Source organism: Neospora caninum, chromosome XI (assembly GCF_000208865.1).
Source record: "Neospora caninum Liverpool complete genome, chromosome XI".
Classification (NCBI taxonomy): Eukaryota; Apicomplexa; class Conoidasida; order Eucoccidiorida; family Sarcocystidae; genus Neospora; species Neospora caninum.
This window is the reverse complement of record NC_018397.1, coordinates 2,263,835-2,281,780: the sequence shown is the minus strand read 5'-3', so window position 1 is coordinate 2,281,780 and position 17,946 is coordinate 2,263,835. Positions and strand designations below refer to the sequence as shown.

Genomic DNA, 17,946 nt, shown 5'->3' with positions numbered 1-17,946 from the left:
TCTCTGCCATCACTCCGCTTATCTTGTCCTGTGCCTTGCGGGAAGAGGAATCGCACGGTTTGTCGAGTGTCCTCGAGTGTACCAGAAGGAACGGGATCGCTACCAGAGTTCCATCATTTCGGGGAGAAGGTAAGAGAGCAGATTAGAGCAGGGAATTGGAAAGAAAACGGCGTCTCTCTTATGTGCTTGTCTCCCGACCAAGCAACCGTCGAGACACGTGTCTTCATGCAGTGCTGTCAGCCTCTTCGTGGCTTCTACCACCCCCCTTTCCGGGTACCAGTAAATCTGCATGCAGCATTGGAATCTTCCATCACGAAGCTGAACAGACTGGAAAACGGAAAATCCGTTAATTTTTCCTCTAGTTCTCTTCACTTTACATGGTGTGTCTCCTCTGTTTGTGGATGCTTTGCGTAAGGGAGAATCACGTCGGGGAGCTGTAGATTCCGTGGCCAGTCGCAAGTGGGTCGGCTGCTCTCGTGCCCAGTATCCTTCGTGCAAGAGAGCCTCTGCAACCCTCGCAGAAGCCAGCCGATGAAGTTCGAGGAAAGCAGTGGCGTCCCATGTTTCACCGTCGCGTCTTGGATCATTACGAGACTCAGCGGGGAAACACACGAGTCTTCAAGGCCTCATTTCTGCAGCTCTTCCATCTCCGTCGGACCAAACCCGTTCAGTCCGCTGTTCATTCGTCCATGTCTCCTCGGATGCCGTGGAAGCGAGGTGGCTTTCTCTGATTTCTTTCTCCTCCGTTTCGTCCTGACCACACGGCATCCACCACTTCTGTGCATGTTGTTAACTCCGTTACTGGTCGGTTGCCGTGTAGGTACACCGTACCAACTCTGCAGTAATGTGCACCGCTGGTGTGCCACCGAGAAAGGATTTTCTGCTTGTTTCCGCTACCAATTTTTGCTTTCGCTGTCTTCCTGCTCTTGCCTCATTAACACCTGTTATAGCGTGATTCATTTGGGAAGCTAATTCTTGCAAGTGGGCCATTGTAGTCTGTTGAAAGTTTGTGTCTCGGCGTTGTGGGTTCTCCGCCAGGCGATCTTGTTGACAGACAGTAGACGCCTCTACTGCGGTCGCTGAACCTTCTTGTCTCGCAATTTTTGATGATTGCCGTCAGTTGAATCTCTAATAAGTTTCTACAGACATAATAGTGGAAACACAAAGTAGGAGAGCTCCTGTTGTCGTCTTTTCGTTCAAAATTGCACTTGCTGAGGATCTTCGCTGGTCATCGGCTCCACCGAAATGAAACCACTGCTGGAACGGGCCAGCCCGCGTCCATCTGTCCCTCCTGCTCTGGAACATAACGAGGAGAACAATCACTGAGGGTGCAACAAGATCAGCAGCCAGGAGGTGGAGACCGATTTTCTCCCGAGATAGTCGTGTTCGAAGGAAGGAAACAGAGGGGACGCCTCCTCTGTTGGCCATGCTCTAGTTCCCTTTGGTCTCCAAACACCTTGGGGCACCATGTCCTCTTCAGAGGATGAGGATTTCCAGTCCTCTTCTCCCTCACGGTCTCCTCCTCGTTCGACACCGGAGAATGGGAAGAAATCTGGAGGCGGGAAGCCTAAGACCATTGAACAGGTAGGAGTTTGTGAGTTCATCATCAGACGGACGGCCTGCTGACACAGTCAGTGCTCTCCGAGCTCTCTTGTTTTCTTGTAGAGGATAAGAGCTACGGCGTATCTTGATGAAACCGCATCGGTTTTTCCTTTGGCGTTTCCCGTTTCCAGCGTTACCAGAAGAAATCGCAGTTGGAGCACATTCTTCTGAGACCCGACACGTACATTGGCAGTACGGAGATGCATACACAGTCGCTGTGGGTGATGGAAGAAGGACAAGAGTGCATGGTCTACAAGACAATCAACTACGTCCCTGGCCTCTACAAAATCGTTGGTACGTCGGCAAAATCCATTCGCTTACCCAGGTGTCGCATATATGGACACAATGAGACATGCCGTTCTTTGCTGCATCAAACATGCCCCATAACGTTCATCGCCATTTCTTTCTGAACACGTGTATGCGCATGTATATAAATTTGTGCGCGTGCGAACCATCCACACCGCTCGCAGATCCATGCTACGATTGCAACCAAGCACACATCTAGCCGTAGATATATCGCTCTGTGTAGAGAGGTAGGTATTTCTGTGCCTGTGCCGATACGTGCCTGCACGTATGGTTGCATTTAAAGGCATCTATATGCATATCGACTGTTTTTACCCTTGATACTCGGGAGGAAAATTCGGGCTGTTCCGTTCTCTGCTTCACTCTCCCTCTGTGCCTCAAGTCGCTCTGGTTCCGTATCCTCTCGTCTTGTTTCCTTCCGTTTCCCTTCCTCTTTCTCTGCCTCGACTGCCTACCACTTCCTCTGCGGCTCTTTCCCCCCTCGTTCACTGTCTCTCTGGCTTGCGCCACTGTGTCTCCCTTGTTTCCTTCCCGTGCATTGCATTCTTCCACTCTCGTGTGTGCGTCCGTCTCTTTCCCTCTCACCACTGTCTCTATTCTCCTCTCTTTGTTTTTGCCCCTGTCTTGTTTTCAGATGAAATTCTGGTGAACGCAGCAGACGTGAAGGCTCGCGAAGGCGAAGAGAAAAAGGGAAAGCCGCTGAAGCCGGGCGCCCGCCGCATGTCAGCCATTAAAATCGACATCAACAAATCGGCAGGTCGCATAACCATTTGGAACGATGGTGAAGGTGAGAAAAAGAGAAAAGGCTCAGCGAGAGCAAAGGTCGCGAAGCAGGAAAAGGAAAAAGCCAGAGACAGCGAAGGAGAGTCTGTAGAGAGCTGCAGAGGCGTGGCAGAAGGGGAGACCGGAGTATCGCGGACAAAACAAAGTGGCGGAGAGGCGTTTTCGCAGCCTCTCCGGCGGCGCGTGCACCTTGCGCTCTGTCTGTGACTTGGTCACCGGCAACGACGCATCTCCGCCCGTATCGCGATCTGCAGTTTTTTGCCTGACTGTCTCTGGGGTCTCCACGCTTCTCTCTCGCGATGCCACCGCTCCCTCGCTACTTGTCGACAAGGTTGCTGCCGTCGCCCTCTTCCTTTCTCTCTCACGCGCTCGAAAATGGCGTCTCTGTGCTTGCTGGGGTGCGTGGTTCTCAGGGATTCCTGTCGCGATTCACCAAGAACACAAGGTGTATGTGCCCGAAATGATTTTTGGACAGCTGCTGACGAGTGACAACTACGACGACAGCGAGTGCCGTGTCACAGGAGGACGAAATGGATACGGCGCCAAGTTGACGAACATCTTCAGTAGCGAGTTCACAGTCGAATGCGCAGACGGCGAGAGGAAGAAGTACGCTGAGGCGAACATGGGCTGAAAAGCGATCTCTTAAACATTAACAACGGCATGCACACGTCGAGCCGCAAATGGACCACGGTCCACATCTATCAAACGCCCCTATGTGGAGGGACACCTTAATCTGTATTTCAGTATGATGTATGTATATATATATATATATGCGTGTATGCGTAGGTAGCGAAATATTTATTTGCGATCATGTTCATTAGCTTTATTTTGTATTTTGCCGGGATGCATCGAGTGTCGGAGCTTTCGCAGGCGGAACGAGTTCGTAAATGCACGGACCTAACACTCTTAACTGCAGAGAAAGAGACGAACCGGTAGATACACGGTGGTAAAAGGAAAGCAAACGGATATGCATAGGCACGTGAAACTTTACGTATATATATATATATATATACATACATGCTTTTCACATGGGTTCACACGGCACACACACGCAGTTTTCTGATGCCGGCAGAGAGATCTCCAGAAATCGCAGAAGCAAGAAGTTGCGTTGCGTGGGTCGAGACGAGCTCACGGGAGCACGCGTGCGGTATGTACACCGCGCGAGGAGCGCCGTTGTGTCGCGGTTCGGTTTGCATGCATGCAGGAAATTTAAGATGACTTGGACGCGCAACATGGGTCAGAAAACCGAGCCGGAAATCTCCTCCTATAATGGGACAGACTACGTGAAGATTTCATTCGTTCCCGACTTCGCCAAGTTCGGCATGAGGGGGTGAGTTCCTTTCTCCACTCGAGTCCCTTTTTTCCCCGGGGCCGATCTCCAAATACGACGACGGAAAGACACACACGTGCATTTATATTTTTCTGCACATGTACCAACACGCGTGCACTTGCATACCTATGAATGCGTATGTTTGATCCATACGTCCAGATATAATATCTGCCCCTACGTGTATATGTAGATATGTACTTAAGAGGATGAAGCTTTGACTCTCTGTTTCACAAAGATACGTCAGTTCGTGTGCCTGTGAGTGCGGTTGCTACAATGACACATTTCTGTACACAGACACAGGTTGCTTCCGCCGCAAGGGAACACGGTTGTCTGTGTCTCGTAACTGGAGTCATACATTCAGTGTCCCAGGTACTTAATGTTTCTGTTTGTTCGGTTTGAGGGGTATCGATGTGGACGCATACTACGGTCGACTGTAGCGCAAGTGGCGTCGACTCGCGAGCGTTGCGCGTTCACGCCTTTTCACCCAGCGGACCGGCGGCGCTCCGGCGACTGCAATCTGTGCGCAGGTTCGACGACGATTCGCTCTCTCTGCTGCGGAAACGTGCGTACGACTTGGCTGGGACGGCGGGGGTGAGAGTGTTCTTGAACGGGACGCGAATCGACGTCAGCTCGTTCAGCCAGTACGTGGATTTGTATCTCGGCGGGCGGAAGAGCGAGAAGCCGCGCAAGGAGAAGGACGAGGACGACGCAGGCGACGATTCTGACGACGACTGGGACGAAGGGCCGAAACGCAAGAAGGGGGCGAAGAAGCGGAAGAAAGACGGCCAGGACGACGAGGAGACCGAGAACGGCGTCGAAACGAAAGTCATCAAAATCCACGAAAAACAATGGAGATGGGAAATCGTAATCTCCTCTACCGGTGAGGCGGAAAGGAGCACTTCTCCCTGCGTTCTTCTGCACGGAGATCGTGACTCCAGTCGCTGGGTGAAGCCTGTGCAGCGGACGCGGCGCGCGAACTCGCTTCTCACCGAGAGTGGCGAGACAGAGGGTTGCATGCGGGCCCGGATTGCGCGAGCAACTGTCTCCGGTTCTTCAAACCTCCCACTTTCGCCTAGACAATTTACGGCTGGCGCGGCTTTCTCCGTCGCTTGTTCGAGGTGACGTTAAGGTTTCGGCAGTGCCTGTTGCTTTCGGCTTCTTTCCCTCGTCTGCAGATGGCGGGCAGTTTCAACAGGTCTCCTTCGTCAACAGCATTTGCACGACAAAGGGCGGCTCGCACGTCACGCATGTTCTCGAGCCTCTCCTCGCGGCCATTGTGAAGAAAGCAAACACAAAAAACAAAGGCGGCATGGAAATCAAAGCTGCTCATGTCAAGTGCGTCTTACCCGTTGGCGACACTTGCCGATGGGGCTGTCTCCACCTCTCTGCCTTTGTTCACGCTATCTGTGTAATCCAGTCGTTTGCTTCTTCGCATGCCCCCTGTACGTCTCTTCCGGCTCTTTTCGCATTCGGCGGGGAAGTGCCTGCGGCGAAAGAGAGACCGTCAACTTCTGCGTTGCCTGCGTGTGCGCTTTTTGACTGGTTTCTGCTGTTCTCCTGTTTGGATTCCTGAACCTGTCGACGTTCGCCCGCATCCGCCAAAAGTGTCTCTGCACCACTCTTCGCGGGTTCCTCTCCGACTGTCTCCTCTCTGCTTTTTGCAGGCAGCATCTTTGGATCTTCGTCTCCTGTCTGATTGTCAATCCGGCGTTCGATTCGCAAACGAAGGAAACGCTGACGACGAAGCCTGCCAAGTTTGGCAGCAAGTGCACGCTAGCTGACAAAACCATCGGCGCGGTTGTGAAGTCGTCCATCGTGGAGAACGTCGTTCTCTGGGCCCAGACGAAGCAGCAGGTGAGGAAGACGCGCATGCATCCTCGCAAGAAACAGTGCGAGTGAAGTTGCCCTCGAGGCGGAACATCCAGGAAAAAACACAGTCCATTCTTCGGAGGATCTCTCTTTTCCTTCGGGGGAAGACGGCTGGCGAACGGAGGCATCTCTAGGTTTCTCCTGTCAGTCTTCGCCGCATCTCCGTTTTTGAGAGAACGAGGGAGACAGGTGTTTGCGCATGCATTGGACTCGTAATTTCCGGCCACCGACCCCTTCCACTTCTTCCCCTGAAACGGCAGCCGGCTGTCTCCTTCTCGGGGCTCACTTCCCTCTCTCGCTTGGCCTTCTTCTTTGGACTCTTGATTGAGGTCTTGAACGGCCTGGTTTGTCGGATCCAAGTTGTCTTGCGCTTGTCATGACCAGGTGAAATGCACGGAGTATAGGGAGCTCTGGCCTATATTTGAAAGCATCTCGCACTTCCCCTTGTAGAGTTGTCGTGTTTGAAACAGTTCTTTTGTGCTAAGCAAAAATTGGGTGGCCCAGCGTGGGTGCTCGCCAGCAGTTGCGTTTGGAACCTGGACTTGGTGTCGCTCTTTCGCATTTGGCCTCTGGGATTTCGGGACTTGCGGCTCTCTTTTCCAGGTGGAGCTGCGGAAACAGATGAAAGTGGGCAAGACGAAAGGCCGCGAGCGACTTTCTGGCATCCCGAAACTGGAAGACGCGAACGACGCGGGAGGACGACATTCGCAGGAATGCACGCTGATTCTCACGGAAGGAGACAGTGCCAAGACGTCTTGTCTTGCTGGACTTTCCGTCGTCGGCAGAGACCGCTACGGCGTCTTCCCTTTGAGGGTAAATCTTGTCTTCACGTTCACGGGGTTTGGCGTTCTCGTGTTGAACCAGAAACGCTACGTGCAGCCTCGCGGCAGACACTCAAATGGAGCAGCCCTCGTTCGGGAGGAGGTTCCTGGCTGTTGCTGGCTCTCGAATCTCGCCGGAGATCACCGCTACAGATCTCATTTCTGCGATTTGTCCAGCTCTTGAAACACGGCAATGCTGCCTGTCGTCGGTGCCCCTGTCTGTTGAATGTGTGTGTAGATACGGCTTTGAATGTTTGATGGCCGCCTTTGTGTCTTTGCATGGGCGCTTGTGTTCGTGGACGTATTTCGGCTCAGACAGCAGAACTCCGGTGTACATACAGACCACTGGATGCGCGAGAGAGGTAGCGGTGTGTCTCCTAGACATAAGTGTACGGATAAATGAAAGCGACTTGAGGCGTGCTTGGTCGCGTTATCTTTCGAGTTCCTCGATCTTTCGGTCTTTCTCTTTTTCAGGGTAAACTTCTGAACGTGCGCGATGCGTCGTTCAAACAGTTGACGGAGAACAAAGAAATCCAAAACATCTTGAAGATAGTCGGCCTCCAAGTGAACGACAGAACCGAGGACGCTCGCGGCCTGCGGTACGGCTCCGTGATGATCATGACCGATCAAGTAAGAAGCGACGGGCGGCAAGGACCAAAACCACTTTTTGTGACGGCGCATTCCAGAGGCGACGGCGCGTGCGACGAAGAGAGGGTCAGAAGTCGGAAGAGACGCCGAAGCAGAGTGGAGAGAAAGAGAGGTCGGAGACCTGACGCGTGAAGTGGCTGTTCTTGTTTTGCAGGACCACGACGGATCTCACATCAAGGGGTTGTTGATCAACATGATGCATCACTACTGGCCGCAGCTTCTCAAGTGCCGAGGCTTTCTCAAGGCGTTCCTCACTCCCATTGTCAAAGTGAGAGATTGCGCGAACAAACGAGATCTTTGAAGGCCGGAAAAGGGATCCGCGTACAGCTCGCGTGGAACCCCGGGTATTTCCCCGGCTCTTTCTTGGCTGCGTTTTTGTGGCTCTTTTGGAAACGTGTAGCAAAAAGCGTTTGCCACGAAACATGCTGCCGCAACACAAGGGCGCTCAAAACGTTCTTTCCTTTTGGGATCTTTTTCCCCGACATCCATCCCCCGCGGTGTCTCGCTCCGCGCTCTGCGTGTGTCGCCTCAAAGCATTTTTCCTCGTCCTTCGTCTCCTGCTCTTCTCTCTTCTTTTGTCTTTGCTCGGCGTGCCGTCGTCTCCCCTCAGCTGGGTTTTCTTTTGCTTCTGATGCGTCTCGCGTGTCCTGTTGTCGTCTCGCTTTTGATTTACGGCGCTCTGTTTTTGCGCGCCTCAGGTTTCCAAGAACAACGTCGAGAAGGCGTTCTACACCATCCCCGAGTACGAGCAGTGGAAGCGGTCTTGCAACACTACAGGCTGGAGAATCAAATACTACAAGGTACCGAGTACTCGCCGCGACTCGGGTCAAACGCGTTCGATAAAACCACTCGCGGAAGTTGACAGGCTTTCTCTCCTACTGATCACCACATGCACCGATTCGCGTTTTCCGTTCAACAATGAGACCGTCGCATGCGTTCCAATCCACTTTTCCATGTACACATTCTCATATCGTTTTTTGTTAAACTCGCCTGCCAGGACTTGCGTGCGCGCTTGTAGGTATGCGTGCACCCTGCCGCGACGAAGGGGAGACAGCGCAAAAATGACCCTAGAGACAGTGCCCATAGGGTCGATGCTGCCTGCCGGTCTCTCCCGGGGTCTCCATTCCTTCCTCTCTTTCTTCTTTCTCTCTTTCGCTTGGTCTTCACCTGTATACACACACACACGAACATGCGTGTAGACTGGTGTCTGCATAGATGATCTACGTGTCTTCCGAGGAAAGAAGCATCCGCTTTGGGTTTTTGGTCTGCATGCGCTCTCGAGGGTTTGGGAACGTCGACGGATCGCGAGTTCAAGGAGTATTTCAACGACCTGTCGAAGCACCAGATCGATTTCGTTTGGTCCGGTAAGTTTGCCCTGTTTTTCCGTTTCTCTTTCTTCAGAGCGAGCAACGGACACCTGCCAGAGCGCAAGCGGCCTCAGTTGGGTTTACCCTAACCTGTTACACTTGCGTTACATTCTGCAAATTCGGTTTTTCAAATATGCGCTGGGCCTGAAGGGTAGTTTCCAGTACATTCACCTAGCCAACGTGGCCGCGGATGCAGACGTCCTTTTGCGTCTCTAAGCAACGGATTCTCCGGCGCCTGCTGTAGCCCTCTGATCTTCTAGCCGCACTACCTCGATCTTTTTTCTCACGCCGTTCCACTCTTCAGGTCAACACGATGGAGAGTTGATTGACATGGCTTTCAACAAACGGCGGGCTGAAGACCGCAAGCGCTGGCTGCAGAGCTACCAAGAAGGCACCTTCGTCGATCACAATGCCTCCAGCTTGTCCTACGCCGATTTCGTCAACAAGGAATTGATTCTCTTCTCCAGATACGACACAGAACGCTCCATTCCACAGCTGGTGAACCTCGAATCCGAATGGATCCTGCCTGTTCCGGCGCACAAATATGTGCAACTATACACTCTATAGATCTGTAGACGGATGCGTATATACACATGCACACATACACATTTGCAGATACCGACATGCATACGTATATGTTTGCATGCAGCCATTTTCCACATGCACATCCCTCTCTCTATAATGCATGGGTTCTGAGGGTGTATGTCTGTGGGCAATTCTCTTCTCACGCTCAAAGAGACACGTCGCATGAAAACCCGGCCGCCGCCGCGAAGGCCGCGGGACAATTCTCTCTTTCCTCACTGGGGCGCGAGAGAAACGAGCGGATGTCGACACGGTCCCCCTCCATGTTTTTCCTGAGAGTCGTCCCTCAATCGCGCTTGTTTCCTTCTCGAGACGCCGAGAAGAGACCGAGTTCACCCGCACATGTTCCCTGCAGTGAACCTGGCCACGAGCGGATACAGACGTCTTTTTGCGTCTCTAAGCAGCGGATTCTCCATACATCCCGCAGACCGACACGGCACAGGCAGACGGAAAAAGAGAGGGAAAGAGAGAAAAAGACAGCAGAAGAGAAGAGACTCCGTCGCTCTCGTGTCGCTGTGGGGCCCGAGCGTCGACGCGTCAGACCGAACGAGGAGACGGAGGCGAGCGGGCGCCTGTCTTTTCCAGTTTTGACGCGCGTTTTCTCTCTCTGCTCTGCCTTTTGTTCCTGTCTTTTTCGCTCCTCTCAGGTCGACGGCTGGAAGCCTGGGCAGCGCAAAGTTTTGTTTGCATGCATCAAGAAGAACATGAAGCACGAGATCAAAGTGGCGCAGCTGGCAGGTTACGTCGCTGAAGTCAGTGCCTATCACCACGGAGAAGCGAGTCTGCAACAGACGATTGTGACCATGGCACAGCGCTTCGTCGGCAGCAACAACCTCAACTTTCTGGAGCCTGTCGGTAAGAGGGCGTCGCCTTTTCTTCTTCCACATGTCTCTTCTGGTGTTCCGTCTTCCCGACGTTTCAATCGTGTCTGTCTCGCTCCCGAAATCCGAGGACAGATGTAGACCCCGCTCTCGGCACCGCCTCTCGTTTGTGTCTCTTCAGGTCAGTTTGGGTCGAGGAAAGAAGGTGGAAAAGACGCTTCGGCTGCTCGTTACATCTTCACTCGCCTCGCCTTCTACACACGCCTGGTTTTCCACGAAGCTGACGATCCGATTGTAAGGCCGTTCTCTCCCAGGGGCAAAGAGAATCTGTGTGTGAAGGAGAAGTGGAGAGCGGGGCTGCTTCGCAGACCTCCGGGGAGCGTCGCCCGTTTTTTGTCTCGCTTTTCCCATTCGACGCAGAAGCAGAGAACCTGCTAAGGGCTGAGGCGACCCGCAGCTGGTGGAAACGCGCGTGCTTTTGTCTCCTTTCCTCAGCTCGAGTACGAATACGAAGAGGGCCAGAGAATCGAGCCCAAGATGTATGTCCCCGTCATCCCCACCGTCCTCATCAACGGTAGCGAAGGCATCGGAACGGGCTGGTCTTCCTTCGTCCCAAACTACAACCCCAGAGACGTCATCGAAAACCTGAGAAGGTTCGTCGAAACGAAGCCGCGAGAACAGAGAAGACCGCGTCGAAACGGAAGAATCCAACGCCAAGAAATCGGCCTGGCGGGGATGTAGCGCTGTCCCGTTGGGGGAAGAGAGAGAGATAGACTGTGGACAGTCGGTTTCTTAACCACAAAGTGCGAAAAGGCGGAAAGGATGCAGAGAGACAGGCACGTCTCGAGCGGCTTTGAACTGAACTCGCGTCGCCGCTCGTGCCATGCTTGAGACGTCTTTCGTTTGTCCTTTTCGATAGATACATCGACGGCGAGGAGATGCAGCGAATGACTCCTTGGTACCGAGGCTTCCGAGGCAAAATTGAGGAGAATTCAGCAGGCACTGGATTCGAGACGAGCGGCCTCGTCGAAAAATGCGGAGAAGGCGCGTTCGAAATTACGGAACTGCCCATCAAAAAGTGGACTCAGGTAGGTCAGACAACAGACAAGGAGGGAAGCGTCTCGCGGGTGTTTCCAGCTCCATTGAAAAAAAGCTTTCAAGGCGAGGGAGAAGAGGGACGGGCTGCGTACCGCGAAAACTACATATACACATACATACGCAGGCAAATGGTTAGGCAACTTTTCGTGTTTTTCTCTATCGCGGCACACACACACATGTATGTGAGGAGTATGTCCATGTGTGCATCAAAGTTGATACGCGTGGTTCCATAGTTCGGACGCTAAAACGGCCCAAACATTGGCTTCTTAAACCATCCTGGGGTCACAAAAGTACTGTCTCTGGTAGAGACTGAGCGTGGACTGTCGCTGTTTTGTCCCCCTGGGAATCCATATCCCAGAGGAAGGCAACTATAGTAATTCGATGTAAAACCAAATCAGGCATCGGGGCTGAGTTGGGGATGTGCAGGGCGTTTTCACCTCGAGTCTCTCCGCTTTTTGCAGGACTACAAAGAGTGGCTAGAGGAGAATCTCCCGACAGCGGAGAAGCGGGACACGTTGATTGCCGACTATCGAGATTGCAGCTCGCACGAGGAGATCCACTTCACTGTGAAGGTTTCGGAAGGTGAGAAGGCCATGCAGAACGGGTGGACATCCGCGGAGAGAGGACAGAAGCGGGGCGTTCCGCCGAGAGAGAGAGAGTTCCAAGAGAGAAGAAAACGGGTTTCCTTTGTTTTTTCAGAGCGCCTCGAGAGGCCGGAGCGAGAAGGCCTCGAGAAATACTTCAAGCTCAAGACGTCTCTCAGCACCACCAACTTGACGCTCTTTGACCCCCACGGCAGGGTGCAACGCTACGCCAACGAGCTCGAGATCATCAAAGAATTCGCCCCCATTCGACTTGATTTCTACCACGTAAGCGCCACAATAATCCCTCGCATTCCTACACGTGTCTACGTATACGGATACATATATATATATATATATATATATATATATATTTGTATATATGTGTGTATATGTTAATATGGGTACATGTAAATATATATATGTATATGTATATGTATATATATGTATATATACATGAACATACGTAGGCATATACATACGTATGTACCTATGTATGTACTGGTATACGCATGCGTAGCTTGTCACATGGGTCTGGGACGCGTATGTACACGAATGCATGTATGTGCCTGAGAATCGATGCTGGGAATTGAGAGAAGGTGCGAGGCCGTGTGTGTGGAACAGCTGTGGCAGGCCTGGTGCTTCGTTGCGTTTTCTGTGTTAATTGCTGCAGAGAAGAAAGGCGTACTGCTTAGCGATGCTCGAGAAGTCGCGGAGGATCCTGAGCAATCGTCTGAGATTCATTCTCGCAGTTGTCAACGGCCAGCTCATCATCAACAACAAACGGAAGAAAGTTCTCGTCGAGGAACTGTTCTCTCAGGTAGACCCCAGGCGCAGAGACGACGCACCTTGCCGAAGCAACGCAAGAACGCAACTCTCCGCTCTGCGAAGTGTCTGCCGAGTCGCTTAAGGCAGAAGGATCGTGTTTACGATTGAATGGATATAAAGGTTGGGAGGTGAAGTGTCCCTTGACGCCGTTTCCTACCCGGCTGCGTGCGCGTGAGTGTAGCGGACGTCCCTAGAGGAGACAGAGAGACACAGGTGGGGCTTCTGCTCGTTCCCTGCGAGCCTGGCGTTTCAGCTGCGTCTGCGATTTGTTTCGTCCATGTTTTCGGAAATTTAAAATTCACTTTGTGGTTTTGTCCACCTTCTTTCCAGGGCTATGATCCCATGAAGGAGATCGAAGACGCCGCCAACGCCGGCATTCGAGCAGCTCTCAAACGAGACATCGCTGTGGACGACGAAGCTTTGGCGGTAAATCAGTATTTCGCTCTCGTGGTTTCCACACTTCGTCGTCTTCCGCAAGTGTCTTTCGCCTGCCTTTTCGCTTGGTCGTGCCTCCTCAGACTGCGTGCGGCCCGCGCGCCTTTCTCACCTCCGCTTGTCTCTCCATCTCGCCAGTTCGCTCGCCTTTTGTGGCTGCAGCTTTTTATTTGGGTGTTTCGAATTCCGATTTTCCAGGAAGGCGGCGAGGAGGAAGAAGAGATCGTTGCAGGGTGCACTGCGAAGCACTACGACTATCTCCTGGGAATGCCCATGTGGAGTCTGACGCTGGAAAAAGTGAGTGTTTCTTCTCGCTCCCCTTTCCCTGCTGTCTCGCCTGTCTGTCTCCGTTTCATATACTCTCCGTTTCCGGCTGTTCCGCCCTATGCAGGTGGAGGATTTGCGCGGGGAAATGCGCGAGAAAGAACTTGAGTTGGAGGAGTTGAAGCGAACGTCTGTACAGACACTCTGGAAGCGCGACCTCGACGCTCTCGTCGCTGCCCTAGACAAGCAGGTACCGCAAAAGAGCTCGTACAAAAAGGCGTTTCGTGTGAACGAGAAAGACAACGTGCGAGGCTTTGTCTCTCTGTCCTTCTTCAAAGCTTCCACATGTCTTTCAACCTGACGCGGTAAATTTCCCGTGCCGTCTCCCGTTTTATTTGTCTCGGGCCGCTCCTCGAGTTTCGGGAAGAGGCCCGCTCGAGTGCTGTCTTGACGCCAACCGGCGCCTCTGTTGCGCATGCGGGGATCTCCAGTGTCTCTCTTGGTTTCCTTTTAGGACGAAATCGACGAGATGCTCCTGCAGGAAGGCCGCAGGTTCCAGAAGAAAGCTCGCGCAGGCCAGGCGTTGCTCCAGGCCAAGAAGAAGCTCAAAGCCGCGCCTCAGAAAGGCAAACCGGCAGCGAAGAAGAAACACGTGAGACGGGCGGGAAATGCGAAGCCGGCACAGAGGAGAGTGGAAACCCCAGCAGGCACACGCGGGAGAGCAGGAAGCCGAGAGACAAGCACCCCCAGGAACGAAAACTCGCGGAAAGATCTGCTCGCAGCGAGCGTTTGTTCCGTAGAGAAGAGGGCGAAACCTAGCCAGCCTAGACCGGCCTTTTTGGGAATTCGAGCGAGTGCGCTTTCTTGTCAAATCGTGAACAACGTCCCAGCTGGCAGGCGAAGACGCGCCGTCGAGCATAGGGAGAAACTTCGGAAGCCTTCGCGTTCTCAGACGTTTCTCGATATTTTTCTGTTTTCGCTCCAGAGCACGTCCAGCGAGGAAAGCATCTCTTCGGAGTCTTCTGAAGAAGAGAGCGATATCGACGAAAGCGACGAAGAAAGCTACACGCCGGCGAAGAAGCCGAAAAGCAAAGGCACTCTGCCGAGTGCGCGGCCTGCTAGCGCTGGCGCTCTCAGCTGTACAAACACCCCAGCGTCCTCGGACCGCCGCCGCGCCGTCCCGACCGCCTCGACCCCCGTCCAGAACAAAAACAGTCAGGACGAGAAAGAAACGAAGAAGAAAGAAGACGCCGCCGCAGCGGCGAACGGCACGAACGTCAGTGCGCCCTTGGAGAGCGCCGAGGGAGATAACGGAGGTACGGAAGTCACCCTTGCAGCCTCGCCGCTCTTTCGGTCGCCGAGTACTTCCCAGGCGAACACGGTCAAGACGTGATGCTGTTCATCCACATCACACCCCAGCTCGCCGACCACCGCACACACACGACTGCCTTTCTCCCTCCGTTTCTCTTTCTTCTCTCGGTTTCTCCGTTTCTTTTTCTTCTCTCTTTCTCCCTCCGTTTCTCTTTCTTCTCTCTCTGTTTCTCCCTCCATTTCTCTTTCTTCTCTCTCGGTTTCTCCCTCTTTGTGCCTCTCTCTCTTTCTCTCTGTTTCTCCCTCCGTTTCTCTTTCTTCTCTCTCTGTTTCTCCCTCTGCTTCTCTTTCTGTTTCTCCCTCTTTGTGCCTCTCTCTCTTTCTCTGTTTCTCTCTCTCTTTGTCCCTATCTCTCTTTCTCTGTTTCTCTCTCTCTTTGTCCCTATCTCTCTTTCTCTGTCTCTCTTTCATTATGGGGTCGCGACGCGTCCTTTCGCCGTTGATTTTTGCTCCGCCGGTCGCTCAGTTTCGCGCATGTCCTCTGTCCGCGCCGTGTGTGTGTGTGTGCATGAATACTCAAACATTATATATATATATATATATATATATACAGACATTTACAGAAAATGCTTTTGAATGTGTGCACGCATGTATGTGTCGAGTTGTGACGACGTTTTCATTGGTCGCGACTTTGTGGGTTGTCTGTGCAGCGAGCGTTGCTGATCGCTCGAAAACTTCTCTTCCTTCACCGACTATCACGAAGCCTCTGTCGCTCCTCGAACGGCTGAAGATGGGTTCTTCGACGAGTAGCATCTTGAACGCGTCTTCCTCGCAAAAGAAGCAAATGACTCTGGAAGAGATCTTCGGGTCGCGAATCGCGAACAAACCGACAACTGAGAAAAAGAAGGACACAGAAACAGACGAGAAAAACGGCGGAGAGGCTGCAGCGCCGGACTCGCCCGCGGAAGGCTCTGCGAGGTAGGAACCCCGAGAGAAAAGATTGAGCAAGAGAGAGGGGTAAGGCCCGCATCGCCTGGCTGTCGCGTGTGAGTCTTGATTTTTTTTCATCTGTCACGCGAAGCGAGGGCTCTGCAGTCTGTTTTCATCTGCGCGTCCTTTTCTCTTGTACCCGGCGCCGCAGGGTCGCCGCCCGCTCGGAAACGTCTCTCTTTCTCCTCTCTGACGAGGAGACCACAAAACGGCCTGTCTCTTCTTCCTCTTCTTTGGGGGGAAATGAGAGGAGCCGCGTGGCTAGTCAGGGGAGCCAGGGCATTCAGAAGAGACGAAAGTCGAAGGTGCTTGTTCTCTCTTCCGAAGACGAAAGCGACGAGGAAGTGGAGACGAAATCCAAGAAGCGGAAGGCCGAGGCTTCGCTGGAGTCGACGCCGAAAACGAAGGCGAACAAGGCTCGGAGACAGTCAACGCCGAAGAAGAAAGCGAGCAGTGACGAAGATGAAGAAAGTCCAGGTAAGACGCGAAAGGAAGAAGGCCTTTCTCTCTTGCGCAGCAAACTCTCAGTCAGAGCTAGGCTGGACACCGAAGATCGACACAAAGGATCTCGTTTCCTCTTCATGGCCTCTTCTATTTTTTTCGTATCCGTCTCCCGTGAGTTGCCATTCAGTTCGTCTTTGTCGTGTGCCTTCACCCTTCCGTTTCGATGTGTCTGACGCGTTTTCTGGACGCGCGGGCTCGCGCGTGTCTGAGCCTCTTCTCGATCTGTCGACTTCACCTTTAGTCCGCCCAAGATTTCGCGTTTTCTCCTTCACACAGATCGCGACAGCGTCGAGCCTTCGCCCCGTTCAAGTCGCCCCCAACGGCGGGCAGCGGCCTCCCCAAAAAAGTACAAAATTTCTGATTCGGAAGAAGACGATGAGAGTGCAGAGAGTTCGTTCGCGAGCGACGGCGACGAAGAGTAGAGGGGAGGAAACGCGAACAGTCCATCGTGAAAACGGACACGTGCACGCGCATGCAACCAGGCGTACATAAAATTTTTTTTCCGGACCGGAGACAGCAGAAGCGCATCCTGATGCTACTGCACACAGTGAAAAAACCGATCTCTCCTTTATGTTCCTGCACGTGTTTTTGCATGCATAGACTTGCACACGCATCCATAATATATATATATATATATATATATATATATAGACAGATAGATAGATGTGCATGTGCGAATGCACGCATGCATGTCTACAGAGAGAGCGTGGAAGAAACGTAGAATGTAGAAGTGTGTCTCACTTCTCTTGCTTGAGGCCGCCGGCTTGAACTCGAAGTGTGGTCAGTGGATGGGTTATTATCTGGGTATATAGTACGATCGTCTTGATGATTATACCCTTTGCCAGTTCACCAAAACGCAGCATTTTCTCTGCAGCGAGCTTTGTCGCGTGTGTGATTTTCTTGCATTTTTGCGGTCAAAAATGCAAGAAAAACAGTCCCGAGCGACGCAGGAACGAGGAGCGACGAGCTCTCCGAAAACAGAGAGACGGAGAAAAGTCGGCGCTCGGTGTGCCAGGAAGTCGAGTGTGAGACGATTCGAAGTTCAGTGCTTCGATTCCAGATGCTGTCTCGCTGGTACACCTTCATATTCGAACACAGAGAGGATCTGGAAGCGGTCCGTTGCTCAGCAGTGCGTTTTCTTGCAGTCCTACCGCCCCTCCCCTCGCCACCTCGACTCACCCGCCGTTGAGGCCAGTCGATATGTCCCTCCCTTTCCAACCGAGCTAACCTTTTGCTTCTTATCTGATTTGCATTGATAAGCAGATTGCGATCTCTATCCGTACACCCATCACCTACAGATATCTACCTGTCGGTAGTCAAGTCCATCTCTTAATCTATTTACGTATATATGTAGACAGCATGCGTATATACATGATTATGGCATTGATTTGACTCCGCAATGTGTACAGAGGGTCTGCGTGTTTCTGCATGTTTATCCTCTTTGCAAGACTGTGAAACAAGAGGGGTGTTTTTTGTCAGAGCGTCATCTCAGCACATGTCCTTCGAACCAAAACGCATCTCACATATCGATACATACATTGTTTTGATTTTTTCCCCGTGAGAGGGGGGGGGATAGGCTGAACTGTGGAATAATCTTTGGCAAGTGAACCTCGCGCGTTCTCACCCTGTGTGAGGCTTTCCTGAGGTCGACGCACCTGTTTTGTGTCTGCGGGTTTTTCGCTGTCAAGGGACACCGGCTTAAAGAAACCGTCCTCTCGTCGACAGATCGCCCGTGGGAAACGGTTCTCGAGCTTGCTTCTCAATCTCCTCTGCCTACTCATGAACAGCCTCTAGCAACCCATACACGAA

General features: G+C 52.6%; 1 protein-coding gene across 1 annotated transcript; it reads left to right on the top strand.

Annotated features, from left to right (window-relative positions):
- Positions 1-1,467: 1,467 nt before the first annotated feature.
- Positions 1,468-16,559, top strand: NCLIV_055820 (hypothetical protein; the record flags this gene model as incomplete). Its single annotated transcript, XM_003885136.1, has 29 exons — positions 1,468-1,584; positions 1,734-1,896; positions 2,540-2,692; positions 3,102-3,294; positions 3,893-4,018; positions 4,546-4,898; positions 5,194-5,353; positions 5,683-5,872; positions 6,491-6,700; positions 7,183-7,338; positions 7,511-7,624; positions 8,055-8,156; positions 8,639-8,720; positions 9,028-9,221; positions 9,953-10,160; positions 10,308-10,420; positions 10,622-10,779; positions 11,046-11,214; positions 11,686-11,806; positions 11,924-12,093; positions 12,479-12,625; positions 12,964-13,059; positions 13,267-13,365; positions 13,460-13,582; positions 13,847-13,984; positions 14,318-14,648; positions 15,354-15,621; positions 15,785-16,110; positions 16,414-16,559. 29 exons carry the CDS (start codon positions 1,468-1,470, stop codon positions 16,557-16,559), a joined length of 4,926 nt encoding a protein of 1,641 aa, XP_003885185.1.
- Between the last annotated feature and the right edge of the window lie 1,387 nt (positions 16,560-17,946).